This window comes from Guillardia theta (genome assembly GCF_000315625.1).
Source record: "Guillardia theta CCMP2712 unplaced genomic scaffold GUITHscaffold_20, whole genome shotgun sequence".
In the NCBI taxonomy this organism is placed as follows: Eukaryota; class Cryptophyceae; order Pyrenomonadales; family Geminigeraceae; genus Guillardia; species Guillardia theta.
Genome location: NW_005434654.1, coordinates 838,862 through 851,245, shown reverse-complemented (window position 1 = coordinate 851,245; position 12,384 = coordinate 838,862). Strand labels below are relative to the sequence as shown.

At 55.6% G+C, this 12,384-nt stretch overlaps 6 protein-coding genes across 6 annotated transcripts; 2 read left to right on the top strand and 4 right to left on the bottom strand.

Moving 5' to 3' along the window:
* Nucleotides 1–109: 109 nt before the first annotated feature.
* Nucleotides 110–1,877, bottom strand: GUITHDRAFT_136551 (hypothetical protein; the record flags this gene model as incomplete). The annotated part of the gene is made up of 10 exons (XM_005835848.1): nucleotides 110–342; nucleotides 389–428; nucleotides 476–709; nucleotides 817–930; nucleotides 978–1,103; nucleotides 1,156–1,249; nucleotides 1,311–1,453; nucleotides 1,513–1,590; nucleotides 1,640–1,729; nucleotides 1,779–1,877. The coding sequence occupies 10 exons, from the start codon at nucleotides 1,875–1,877 to the stop codon at nucleotides 110–112; spliced, it is 1,251 nt and encodes a 416-aa protein (XP_005835905.1).
* Nucleotides 1,878–3,209: 1,332 nt separating this feature from the next.
* Nucleotides 3,210–5,208, top strand: GUITHDRAFT_136550 (hypothetical protein; the record flags this gene model as incomplete). Its single annotated transcript, XM_005835847.1, has 3 exons — nucleotides 3,210–4,246; nucleotides 4,322–5,015; nucleotides 5,065–5,208. 3 exons carry the CDS (start codon nucleotides 3,210–3,212, stop codon nucleotides 5,206–5,208), a joined length of 1,875 nt encoding a protein of 624 aa, XP_005835904.1.
* Nucleotides 5,209–5,494: 286 nt separating this feature from the next.
* On the bottom strand, nucleotides 5,495–7,077 carry GUITHDRAFT_105550 (hypothetical protein; the record flags this gene model as incomplete). The annotated part of the gene is made up of 8 exons (XM_005835846.1): nucleotides 5,495–5,548; nucleotides 5,600–5,704; nucleotides 5,885–5,972; nucleotides 6,162–6,209; nucleotides 6,256–6,293; nucleotides 6,339–6,426; nucleotides 6,490–6,580; nucleotides 6,639–7,077. The coding sequence occupies 8 exons, from the start codon at nucleotides 7,075–7,077 to the stop codon at nucleotides 5,495–5,497; spliced, it is 951 nt and encodes a 316-aa protein (XP_005835903.1).
* A 579-nt stretch (nucleotides 7,078–7,656) lies between these two features.
* On the top strand, nucleotides 7,657–9,974 carry GUITHDRAFT_136549 (hypothetical protein; the record flags this gene model as incomplete). Its single annotated transcript, XM_005835845.1, has 13 exons — nucleotides 7,657–7,731; nucleotides 7,794–7,834; nucleotides 7,894–7,935; nucleotides 8,044–8,093; nucleotides 8,137–8,248; nucleotides 8,302–8,378; nucleotides 8,427–8,558; nucleotides 8,777–8,876; nucleotides 9,056–9,110; nucleotides 9,162–9,225; nucleotides 9,445–9,485; nucleotides 9,672–9,747; nucleotides 9,910–9,974. The coding sequence occupies 13 exons, from the start codon at nucleotides 7,657–7,659 to the stop codon at nucleotides 9,972–9,974; spliced, it is 930 nt and encodes a 309-aa protein (XP_005835902.1).
* A 552-nt stretch (nucleotides 9,975–10,526) lies between these two features.
* On the bottom strand, nucleotides 10,527–10,972 carry GUITHDRAFT_105548 (hypothetical protein; the record flags this gene model as incomplete). The annotated part of the gene is made up of 3 exons (XM_005835844.1): nucleotides 10,527–10,616; nucleotides 10,667–10,862; nucleotides 10,914–10,972. The coding sequence occupies 3 exons, from the start codon at nucleotides 10,970–10,972 to the stop codon at nucleotides 10,527–10,529; spliced, it is 345 nt and encodes a 114-aa protein (XP_005835901.1).
* Nucleotides 10,973–11,379: 407 nt separating this feature from the next.
* Nucleotides 11,380–12,034, bottom strand: GUITHDRAFT_105547 (hypothetical protein; the record flags this gene model as incomplete). The annotated part of the gene is made up of 4 exons (XM_005835843.1): nucleotides 11,380–11,435; nucleotides 11,481–11,646; nucleotides 11,712–11,768; nucleotides 11,819–12,034. The coding sequence occupies 4 exons, from the start codon at nucleotides 12,032–12,034 to the stop codon at nucleotides 11,380–11,382; spliced, it is 495 nt and encodes a 164-aa protein (XP_005835900.1).
* Nucleotides 12,035–12,384: the final 350 nt, after the last annotated feature.

The following is a 12,384-nucleotide window of genomic DNA, read 5'->3' as shown; positions in this document are numbered from 1 at the left end:
GTCGTTATCGATCTTCAGATATGCCAGCCGTACACATCATCCAACTTCATTTCACTTCTGGTGAGAGGCAAATTATGCCAGACCACAAGACTAGAGAGATCAAGCAAATTCACACACCTGCACTGTCCCTTAGCCCCGTTACTCCTGCATTCAAATTACTCCAGTTTCCACCGAACTGGCTCCATAGGGATTGCAGCGGGTTCCAACTGTCGTTGCCTGGCGTCCCTCCGCTTTCTCTCAATGGTTGAGAACCAAAAGGGTTCCAGTCCGAAGAATTGCCTCCGAAGAAAGGCATGGACGGTTGAGTCTCCGGAAACGACCCCTCGTCGTTAGCCGGCACGTCTGGATTCTAACGTCAGAAAGGTGGCCTAAGTAGGTTATAGCGCACCTGGTGTCTCTTCGGTTTTCGGCATAGGAAAGTCATGCTTCTACAATAAGCAGCATCAGGGGACAAGATGTTCATTGAACCAACTACCGTATTTGCTCCATTGGTAGGAGCGCTGTTCTCATCAGCCTTGGGAATATTCCTTCCATCTTTCTGCTGTCGAACCTTCTCTTCCGTCCACTCCGCATTGAGGACGTCCTCATCTGTTGCTCTTCTGAGAAGCGTGTTGAGGCAAATTGAAGGGTCCGAACCTTTTGTCTCTGCTTTTGGTTTCGACGGCAGCGGCTTGCCTCGAATCATGTCAGGGTGTGATCGGCATGGTACCTAGGTGGAGAGGAAGCAGCATTCAGACCATGTTACTCAGCGGCGAAGAAATGATTCACCGGGGTGCGACTGGCTGCCAACTCATCGAGGCTTGTTGCAACCGTCACCTTGGCCAAGGTCACAGCAAGGAGGGTCAGGGCAAGCACGCTCACAGCAGGTAAGTTCGAGCCGTCCCTCTCATCGGCATATTCGATCTTGTTCCCCATGGAGGTGTACAGGACCTGTCAGAGGTATGAGCCTCTTGTCTTTGCCCGGCCTCCCTACCGACCTCCATCCAGACGTGCATAACCGCTTCGCTCTGTGCAGCGAGCACAAACTCACTCCTAAGTTCTCCGTGGACCCACATCTGGATACAGAACGAGTATGGCATGTGTGATTTGTAATACGCAAGCACCTGCCACAACCGTCAACTCTACCTTTAAGCAACTGTCCCGTGGGAAACTCACAGCTCCATTCAACGGCAATACAAACTTTCTTTTGGTCAATTTCCCATCATTGACCATAGTCATGTCTTCTCTCTTCTCGTAGCACAACAGGAAACTGTTGGAAAGTAAAACACACGGGCCTCATATTGCGATCTTCACATTCGATGCTTTGTTACCTATCCTTGATCACAAACCAGTGCTTCTGGAACTTCCCCTTGTCCATGTAAAACAGCCAACTCCCAGTGAGAGGAGAAGCGTACTCCGCAAGTCTCGTAAGAGTTGTGGAGTAGTAGATGGCGTCAAACCACTGGCGGTGCTCCTGGCAAAGATCGGATCATCTCAGTTGACGAGAGAGAGAGAGAGAAGTAGACTACCTACCTTGCTATCTGTGCACACAAACACGAACACTTTCCCGGACTCTGTGGTGACCCGCAGAGCGTTTGCCAGCTTCAGCTCCTGACGGCATCGCATGATCAACCAAATCGTACTCAACAGGCTTCTTTACCCAGGACGCATCTTCGATAGTTCCATCACAGAGTGAAAACTCGTCGGTCGGGGTCTTGGAGTCATGAGATGGGAACTCGAACAAGCAGTCCTGCCAATGCTGTCACAGGTAGCGATGGACGGGCAAGAGCAGTGGCGACCTGGAGCAACCTGTAGTACCTTGTGTTCCATCCCAGCATCTTCTTCGTCTGCATGTATCCTTGCTTCAGCAGCACCGGGGCTCCAGCCATTGCCGACATGTTCCAAGAGTCCTGTGAACCGCCACCGTGACGGTCCGAAAAAAAAGGTCAACTTTTGTTTCAAGCAGAAGGGCCCCCGGCGCCGCCGCTTGCCGCAGTGCCGATCCGATGGCCGCATGATCACTGAGTCATTGAACTTAGTTATCGGAAGACGGAGCAGTGCAGTCAGATAGTGCCGAGTTAACAAAACTCTCCTGTAAACCAAGACGACCCTGACTTGTCCGTCGGACTCAGACGGGGGCCTAAGTTTCCGAGCCCAGCGGCTAGCGGCGCGTGTTCAACTTTGCTTCAAGCCTTGGGTTGCACATCCTAGCATGCAGTCAAGTCTGCCCGGCGTCGGAGGCTATCTCTCATATGGGGAGACTGAGTGCTTCTCAATTCTGGTTTAGGGTAAACCGCCACTGCCACCGGCGGTACTAGTCTGATGCCGCATCACTCGGAGTCAGTGATCCGACTCTCAGTGACTTTCACCGGGCCGGCACCCGGACCGTCAGTACCGTAGTACGGTACATGTGCTCTGTCACAGTACGGTCCGATCGGAGGTCCCCCCGGCGGGCCGCGGCGGGCCGCGGCCGGCTTGAAGCCTCACTCAGCGAAGTCGCGGCGGCACTGTGACTCCGCCGGGCCGAGAGCTCGGAGCAGTGAAACCGGACCCGGCGGGGGGCGGCCGCGGCGGTCACCGGGCCGTGACCCGGGCCGGACCGGGGGGGGCCGCGCGGCGTCCCCGGCGACCGGTCGGAGCCTCGGAGGCTCTGACTGCCAGGCTGTGAGCCTCTCGCACCGGACTCCGGCCACCTGCCGTGGCGAGTCCGCTCACGGGTGACCGTCGCCGTGCCGGCGTGAGCGGCGCCCGGGCGTGTAGAGGAGGCTCGGAGCGCCGGGCTGCCAGGCTGACTCAGCCTGACTTGTACCGGGCCGTGTGCAACTCTTGGCAGTTACGTACCGGCACCCGCAACGTAACAGTCGTAGGGCAATCCATCGAAGTCATCCTAGAGAGGCGGCCGCCAGGGCGGACCTGTGGGCGTACCGCCGGGTCTAAAGGCAATGTCATCGGAAGGCATGAGGGGTGGTGGGGGAGAAGTGGTAGGAGGGAGGGGTGTGAATTACAACCACATTGAGATACGCATGCGAAAGAGATAGTTTTAACGCACATCTTGGCTGGATCTTAATCGAAATCGAGTCATTTGAGAAGAAATGAAAAAAAAAGGGAAAGGGGGTTCATCTATATACATAAACGGTGGAGGCGAAGTCAAAACGAGCGCAAGGCGAGGAACGAGAGTGACTGACTGACAGCACTGTGCTGAAGCTGTAACGAAGAGGAAGAGACAGATCATGACTGGGTTTGGTGTTGGCGTTGTTGGCTATGGTGCGGCTGCGCAATCGTTCATACAGAGCATTGCGAAGGATGGTGCGCTTCAGCTGCGATGGGTGGTAGAGGACGATACTGCTCTGCTCCAAGAAGCTTCACAGTCGTTGAGAGGCTCTAGGGTAAGAGTGCAACATGCCCTCACGTACAACGAGCTCCTCAGGAGCGATAGCGTTCAGCTCGTCGTCGTCTGCGGGAAGCTTTCTCTTCGCTCCCAGAGGATCAAGGAGGCCCTGGAGAACAACAAGAATGTGCTTGCTGACAGCTTCGTCTCCCGTGAGATGTGCGAGGTCAAAGCGCTCTTCACGATAGCGAGGAGGCAAAACAAGTTTCTGAGCGTCTTTTTGCCGGGGCGCACGGGCTCGCACTACACCTCGAGGATGATGTCGTGCATTGCGAGCAGCTCCAGAATAGAAGTTCAGAGGCTGAGAGGAGAGTGTGAGGAGGAGGCCCAGGCAGAGGAGGTGCTTGCTGCTGGCAACAAGCACCTGTCTCAAGATCAGGTCGAGGACCAAGTGTTCGACCTCGTGATCAAGGACTGCTCTGCTGTTAACTTCTGCTGCTGCATGCGGCCTGTTCAGGTGTCAGCCTCGCCTGTCAGAGGCGTCGAGCAGGGAGTGCGGGTGGACTTCATGTACCCCAACCAATGTGAGGTGACGACGACGAGCACGGCGCAGAACCTGGAGGTGAAGGATCAGAAGTTCATTCTTCGTGGAGATAGGCTGTCCTCGATGAGCAGGGAGGACGAGTTCCACAACTCGACTAGCAGCAGGCCAGGTGGAGTGGTACAGGAGGGGGGGTATAGCAGCATGAGCTACAGGTTCACGCAGAAGTACGAGGCAGCGCTGGATCGAGCGGTGGTGCAGGCAAGGAGGGCCATGCAAGGTGCTGGCGCTGGGATGCGGACGGACCTGGTAGAGCAGAGCATGCTCGATTGCATTCATATCGCACGTCAAGTCATCATGTCTCTCAAGACTCAGAAGCCTGTGGACATTGACTACTGGTGCGTCTCTTCCTCCTGTGCTCCTGTGCTCCTGTGCTCGTCCTTGCCGTTCGGGTTGACTGTTTGACTCCACAGGTATTACCAGAGCATTCCGGACGAGACCAAGTGGTCAAGAGTCTTGCAACCTCAGTCCCCCTGCGACGTGACGTCGAGCGAAATCATGCACGACTTCCGGCACTGCACGCTCAGCAGCGCTTGCAAGTATGAGGTGGAGCATGACAAGCACACCGTCCTGTACGGCAAGGGGAAGCAGCTGCGGTCGAAGCTCGAGACTGTCGCTCAGGACGGCATCGGCAACGTGCAGGTCATCATGGATTTCAACCTGGCGCTCACGGCGGCAGAGCATGCGGAGGAGCATCAGGAGGCGATCATCGGGCCCCGGGAGGAGGGGAAGGAGCCTGGCCCCAACGAGGAGGGCGGGGAGGGAGGGACTTTAGGGCATCAGGGGAGAAGGTACACAGTGAGGGAGGACGTGAAGGAGCTGGTCTTGACCCTGAAGGAGAAGAAAATCCCTCTTGTCTTCTACTCCTCCGGCCACTTTCGCACGTGGGAAGAGATGGCGGACGGTAGGCTCATGGACGAAGACTTGCGCTCGTTTGCTGAGCTTGTGGCCGGCCAGTCTGAGGGAACAAGGGGAGGAGGAGGGTCGCAGTCGTCGCTTGTGAAGGAGGCGAGGGCGATCATGAGCAGGAGCAACGTGTTCGTGGTCGGGGACGGCAAGTCGGCAGAGCAGATGGCTGCAGGGATCAACGCCAAGTGCCTGGTTAAGGTGAGGCTCTTGGATGCGATGGAGAGGATGGGCTGACCTGATTTCCCAGCTCGCCTTCCTGCATGGCGACGAGAGGGACCTCAACGTGTACTTGGAGAAATTCGACCTGCTCGCCTTCGGCGACATGAGTCTGCAACCCATCAGCTCGCTCTTCTGCAAGCTCTTCAGCCTCAAGATCAACCAGGGAGCGTGAGGAGCGTGATGGGGACAATGGCAGGAGCAATTTGACTGCTTGTTGGTCGTGGACCCGGTTGCATCTGAAGCTTTTTTGTCAACATTATCCGCGACCCGGCTAGTCGTGTGTTTGTTATGTATGATAGAATTTGTCGTGTGAAGTGAGTTCTGTGTGAGAGTTGTGCAGACATCGGTTGTTGTCACTTTTGATTGTAGCCTCCGATCTCTTGTACCCATGTCAAAAAATACCCCAAAAAAACAACCAAGACAGCAAAAACAACATTCTGCTATCGCACAACCTTGACCTAAAGCTCAAACCTGCGGCATGATCGAGTGTGTCGCAACTGAGACTTGATCACCTTTACAGCAACGTCAGCCATCGCATCACGCTCATACAGGTTTGCCATCACTGCATCGAGATAACTTGCAACGTTGTGATCGGAAAGCATGCTGCTACACAGCACGATCTTGTTCAGGTCTTCGTACTGCGCTTCTCGCACGTTCCACTCCACCTCCTGCATATTTTGAGACGTGAAAGCGCGAGGAGAAAGGAGGAGGGGCAGAAACACGGATGGAGGAAGAGGAGAGGAGGAGAGGGAAGTGTTCCACGGGGACGAGGGAGGGTACACGGATGCGGAGCAAGGAAGAGGGAAGAACGAGGAGGAGGAGCAATGGGAGCGGAAGGAGACGCTGACCGTTGAGGAGAGCTTAAAAGGCTCGAGGATGAAGTTTCTGCCAGGAGGCAGTTGCTCCCCAGTAGCTACCTTATCTAGACCCACCGCCCTGGGGGAGCAAGAGATTGAGAGACAGGAGGAAGAGAGAGGGAAAGAGGGAGGAGGGGGAGTGAAGAAGGAGGGGGGCAGAGGGAGGAGGGGAGAGAGGGAGGAGAGGAGAGAGGGAGGAGGGGAGAGAGAGAGGATGGGGAGAGAGGGAGGAGGGGAGATGAGTAGCAACATGGAACAACAAGACAACCTTGCGAACGGCTTGTTCTTCCTCAGCGAGCCCAAGAGGCCGTCAAGGCTGTCATGACGTCAACCATCTCAGGCCGAGGCCAGCAAACACCCACAGCAGATCTTTGGTGGACAGAAGGAGATTCTCCATGCCCTGCGCCGGGAGTCAGCAGTGAAGATGGTCGGGATTCGGCGCAACCTCTGCTGGGATCAGCGCGAAGACTGTGTTGTTGTTCAGTCTTGGTATGACATCTGCGTCTAGAATGACGGAAACCACATGTCTGTTCCTGCCCACCTCACACCCATCAGCGATCGCTGTGAAGCCGGCAGGAAGTGCAGGGAGAACTCACAAGAGTTCCTCTGCGAAGGTGGCCGGATAGAAGCAGGAAGGGCAGCCGAACACGATCCCCGACGCCTCGTACCCCTCGTTGCGCAGTATGGCTGCAGCAACGACGCTGCTCTCACCATGCTGGAGCAGGCCCGCCGCATGCAGACTCACCGGTGGCAAAAGCGGCTGCTCCTCCTCCCAGGCTGTGACCGACGAGCACTACCTCCTTGGTATCCCGCGTGATGTGCTGCTTCACCTGCTCTGCGATGAACTTCGAGGAGAGGAGGATGCCCTTGTGCACATGCCCGTCCATGAACTTGGCCGGCTCCGTCTCCATGTTAGTGAAGAGGTCGTCCACCGAGTTCGTACCCCTTACAACCACCCACACTCTCTTCCGGTCCTCCACGTTCCGCAGCACCAGGTAGGCTGGCTTGTACATGGAGCTCTCCCACTCCCCATGCTCTAGCTGGAAGGCCTGCAGGATGCCGAACCCCTGCATTCCCCTCGCCTTGTTGGGGTCGTAGACAAGCTGCAGCAACGACGCCGCTGCTTCTACTCGGTTTACGTGCGCCCTGAAGCTGCTAGGCATGCAGGCTTGTTTCTTGCCCATGAATGAGCTTCCTAGAGTCGCCTTCAAGCTCCTCTTCGCCTCCTCTGCTCCAGCCATGACGGTCAACCGCGCCATGAGCACGGACCCGTCGCGCGACGTCAGGTTGCCCCAGAAGGACGAGAGCATGGAGATGAAGTGCTGGAAGGGAAGCTCTTCGTATCCTTGGGGCGGAGACGAGGAGGAGGGAGAGGAGCAGAGGAGGAGGAGGAGGATCACAAACAAGTTTGACGCCATGGCCGACGCCCCTCCTCCTTCCATGCCACAGCGCCCTGAGGTCTGACAAACCATCCCGGGGTAGGGTAGTATTCAATACGAGATGAAGGGGTGATTTTTTCATGGGAATTCAAGGGAATAGGGTGGGTACTGTTGTTTCAGTAGGGGTGGGGGTTGGGACACATAAGGTCGAAAAATGGGAGACAAGTAGCCTGGGAGCGTGAAGGAGGGCGAGAGGAGTGATGAGAGGAGAGGAGAGGAGAGGAGAGGAGAGTGATGCAGAAGGGAGGACGAGAACGGAGAGAGGAGCAGAGGGACAGGCTGACAGTGCACCTCCCGATCTCACTCGATGCTTCCTTGCAGAAGATGGCGAGGGCCCGGAGTGGGCAAGGACCCTCCGCAAGGGCCGTGTTCTCTCTGTTCTTCCTCCTCGCCAACGAGGTAAGGAGGCAGCAGCAAGAGGAGGATGAGGAAGAGAGACGCTGATGCACTCGTTCACGCAGATGGATGTCCTCCTGCCCTCCATTCAAGCGTTTCAAGTCAGGTGAGTTGTTTGATGACGAGATAGGACGGCCAGTACGAGGCTGATCCTTTTGCGGGCAGTCGGCTGACGCATCCGACATGGCTGAGAGCCCAGTGCCCGAGGTAAGACTCCGCAGGTGGAGACGCATGAGGATGAAGGTGCGGCAGGAGCACCCGGAGCGGGAGCAGCAGTCCCTCCCGTTGGGTGGCGCAGTTGTCGGAAGACGACAGGGATGAGGTGGAGAGGATGAAGGAGCGGCGGCAGCTTCCCTTCGACAAGGGTAGGCTGGAGAGGCAGAGAGGAAGCAGCTGATGACAGTGAAGGCGCGTCTGAGTGGGTCCCGACGGACATGCAGCCAGCCAACGAGTGGAGTTTGCTCAAAGATACATTCCTCTTCGACTGGCCTCTGCTTCCCCAGCAAGATTTCGCTCTGAGGTGGAGGGGAGAGGGTGAGGATTCTGTGCGGGAGCTCACGAGGATGGTTGAAGGCTTCTTGGAGTTTTCGGGGTCTTCTTCTTCGCCGTCAGCCTTCCCATCGCAGGCATCACCTACGACCAGCCCGAAGGTCAGGGAGGAGCAGCGTCGGTCTGCGAGCCTCATGATTCTGCTGCAGAGCTCTTACCCCGGCTGTTTGCGTCCTGCATCGGAGCGAGCAGCGTAGTGACCGCGCTGCTGCTGAGGCTCTTCCTTGGGGTAAAGTTTGTGTCGGATCGACTGCAGCAGGACGCCGTCTACTTTGAGTCTGGTGAGCATGCGATGGACATGAAATCGCTGGGATTGAGTTTCACAGGAGAGGGTTATGGTAGAGGGAGGAGAGGGGGGAGAGGGATGCAAGCATGGAGAGGGAAGGGAGGAGGAAGGGAACGGAGGGATGCAGAGTGAGGAGGGGTGGACGCACCGGAGGACTCCGGGAGGGAGCAGGAGCGAGAGAGTTGAGACGGGCGGCATTGAGAAAGCTTGCAGATGAAAGGAATCCCATCACTTCAACGGATCTCGAGCGGTTGGGCTACAGGAACAGAGGAGCGATGTGGATCAAGCCTGAGAGCATCATCGCCCGCGATCGGTTTGTAATCACTTCACTTCTGCTCCTTGAACCCTCCCCAGCTCTGCACCCCCTGCTCCTCTCCCCCCCTCTCATACTCTACATCGCCTCCCTTGGAGCATTTCCTCTCTCATCAACTTCTCTGCCTGTTTCTCATTCGCCTGCACCTTTCCTTCTCTCGTGCTCATCCCCTTCCTCAGTCTCATCCGCCAGTTCGAAGTCTCGCCAGTGATCGAGAAGCTTAAGATCTCATCGGTAGCTCTCGATACCTCCAGCCTCTCAGCTGACGACTTGACGTGTCGATAGGCTGCCACCTTGTTTGTGCTCGTCATGAGCATTGCTGGCTTCTCGTCTGTCAAGCCAGATGAAGGTCTGGCTGCCTTACCTGGCCCCTGCCCCTGCTGCGCTTGCTGTTTGTTCTTCTTCTGCTCGCTGCCGTGGTTGTGCTGCTGCAACTCCTGCTCCTGGTCGTCTGCAGTCTGCCTAATCCACTCGTCGATTTTCTCCTCCTCCTGGATTCGTTTCTTCTCCATCTCCTTGAAGCGTCTTGTCTTGTCAGAGGTTGAGTACTTCATTGAGACGTCTTCAGGTTACGACCCTCGTTTCATCCAGAGCGAAAACAAACTACAGGTCAAAGACTGTAGCCAGCAGAGCACAGATTCATAATCTCCAGATTCATAATCTCCTCCTCCTCTTATTCCCCTCCCCCCTTCCCCCTGGGCCTTTCACCCATTCTTGCTCCTCCCCGTCTACCTCTCCATCTTCCAGTTATGCTCTTTCCACTTTGTTTGGTTCTGCTCACGTGCGTTGGGGCAGGAGCTTGTGAATCCTTCCAACGAGGACATTGCAAACAGAGAGGCCGAGCGACTGAGAAAGAGAGGCAACAAACCAGGTGATCAAGGAACTGCATCCTGGTCCTCGTCCTTGTGCTGGTCCTTGTCCCTATTTTCTCCTTCTCCTCTCTCGCATTTCTTGCTTCTGCCCCTACTCCTTATTCCTGCTCGCGGACATCTTCCCGCTCTCGCCTCTTGCTTCTTCGCTGATCGCTCCTCAGCTTACTGCTACTCGCGCTATTACAAGGCCCTGGCCGTGAGCGATCAGAGCATCTGTGGGGACTGAGAGAGGAGGGAGTAGGGGAGGACAGCAGAGGAGAGAGGGGGCAAGGAGAGGAAGTGAAATATTCTTTTCCACTGATCCCCTCGATCTGCCCATGCACCCGTCTGCTCTCACCGCAGCTCATCCTCTCCTCCTCACTCGTTCAGCATCGCTGGCGCGTAGAAGGTTGACTGATGGTAGCGGAGCTTCTCCTCCATGTTCAACTCTTCCGGCAGCCGAGCTGGTTACAAGAGCTCAGAGGCGATCAGGAGGACCAAGTGGGGGAGGATGCCCGGGTGCAAGGAGGGGGTTGCCATGGAAGGGCCGTGGGCGATGAGAGAGGGAGAGGGAGGGAAAGAGTGAGAGGGAGCAAGGCGATGTGGAGAAGTATCAGCAGAATGGACGCAGAGGGGAGGAAGGGACAGGGAAAGACATCCAGAAGAAGAACCTTGCGAGACAATCTCTTGCAGGCTAGCAGGCTGTACATCCTCATCCTAGGACAGAGGTAGGTCAGTCAGAGCAGGACGGGAGAGGAGGGGGGAGAACAAGGAAGAGGAATCGGTGGTTGAGGTAGCATCAAGCCAATGAAAAGGAGGGAGTGACCTCGTTGACGAGTAGCTGAGGATACTTGGTTCTTAGCTGCTCCAGATGGATGTCGGACTCGATCTTCAACCCTCTCGTCAACATAGGCAAGTCAGAAGCAAGGGAACGCCTACCATTCTGATTTGACTTCCGTTGAGATTCTCATGCCCTTGAAAGACTGCATGCCATGCTCGACCCTGCATGGCTCGTCGTATCCAAGTCAGGGCGACCGGGAAGACGACAGCAAGTTGGTGGACGAGCACGTCAGGAGTTCTCACAGGCAAGGACTTGGCGAGAGTGAACTGAAGGGTGTTGTCCTCAATCATCCACCTGAAAACACGTCAGGTATCGTTCCTCCCTCCTCCTCCTCCTCCAGCTCACGAGCTCTCTGGCGGGCGGAAGACACTCTCAAAGAGGCTCAAAGACAAGAATGGCTGCATCTTCGTAGTGTTCAAATCAGCTTCACGTGAACGTGACTCGTTGCCGTCCAGGAGATGACTGGACATGTTGATAGATATCAAAGTCGGCCGAATCTCGACCTGCCTCTTAATCTCATCTATTTCGTCAACGACAAGAATTCAAGACCTGCACATCCGACTTCTTGATGCTCTCCCTGAAGGAAAACAATACCTCGACGTTTTCATACGACTGCAGCCAAAGCACAACATGATCGGTGAAGAATTCAATTCGCTATCACCTGCTTCCACCAATAAAGCTCTTTGCCCTTTTCAGACACCAGTGTCAATCATAATGCAATGAACAAATGCGTCTGGTACATTTTGCATGAAAGCCCTCGCAGCAGTTGAATGTTTGTAATCTTCATTGATCGAAACGATGTTCCCTGCCTTCAAGCGGAATTCCTCTTCAGCCCGAGAGTGTATTCTTGTGGTCTGGTTGACTTCGCTGCCTTGCCTCAACTTCAGCGTCACCTCTCCCTCGTTACGTTACCTTTGGCTGCTTCCAGACGCTCTTCCACTCCATCCATCGTCTTGCGAGCCTTAGCACTCTGGTTCCCGTCGCTTCCATTCTCCTTGGATTCAAGACTTTCGCACCGTCTCTTGCAACGCGACACATTGGTTCCGCCTGTCACGTTTATGGCTTCTCCCGTAAGATCCTGTAATTTTCGTGAGATTTTACAAAATAAAGAAAGATCCACAAATGATCGATGTCTGTGTTCACCTCAGATATGTTCCGATCAGCTCGAGCAGCATTGCAATCATGGTCTTCCTCTGCATCCTGTCGCACGGACCCGTCAAGCACGCAGCAGGATTCTTGCTGGAGGAAACCTGAGCGGCCTCCAGGTCGGACGCGTTTCCTCCTCTTAAATGAAGGCACTTGAGGGGCCCGAGATGGCGGCATGCTTGTGAGAATCGGCATGCTTGTGAGAATCGGGATGGGCAATGTGCAGCTGAGAAGCCATGAAATGAACATGAAAGACAGGCGGCATCCATCAAGATGAGTGCCAGCACGAGGTTACTTGAGTTGACCTCGCGACGATGCATGGTCAGATGTCCCTTCTGTGATGCTCTCTTCTTCCAGCCCTAACGGTCCTTTCTGAGCTCAGGAGGAGGGGCCTTGAGAGAACGGACCAAGAGTGATGGTTCAAGTCATCGAAGGTTGAACGTCATCGAAGTCGAGAAGGGATGGCAGGGCAGGGCAGGGCAGGGCGAGAGCGGAGAGTGAAGATGAGAAGATGAGAAGATGAGAAGATGAGAAGGAGAGAGGGAGAGAGCGGAGAGCGGAGAGCGGAGATGAGAAGGGAGGAGAGGGGGAGAGCGAAGAGGAGGAGACGAGAAGAGAGGGTATGGGAGGCGAAAACTTTCACGGCATGGAATTCCCTCTATTGCGTCCG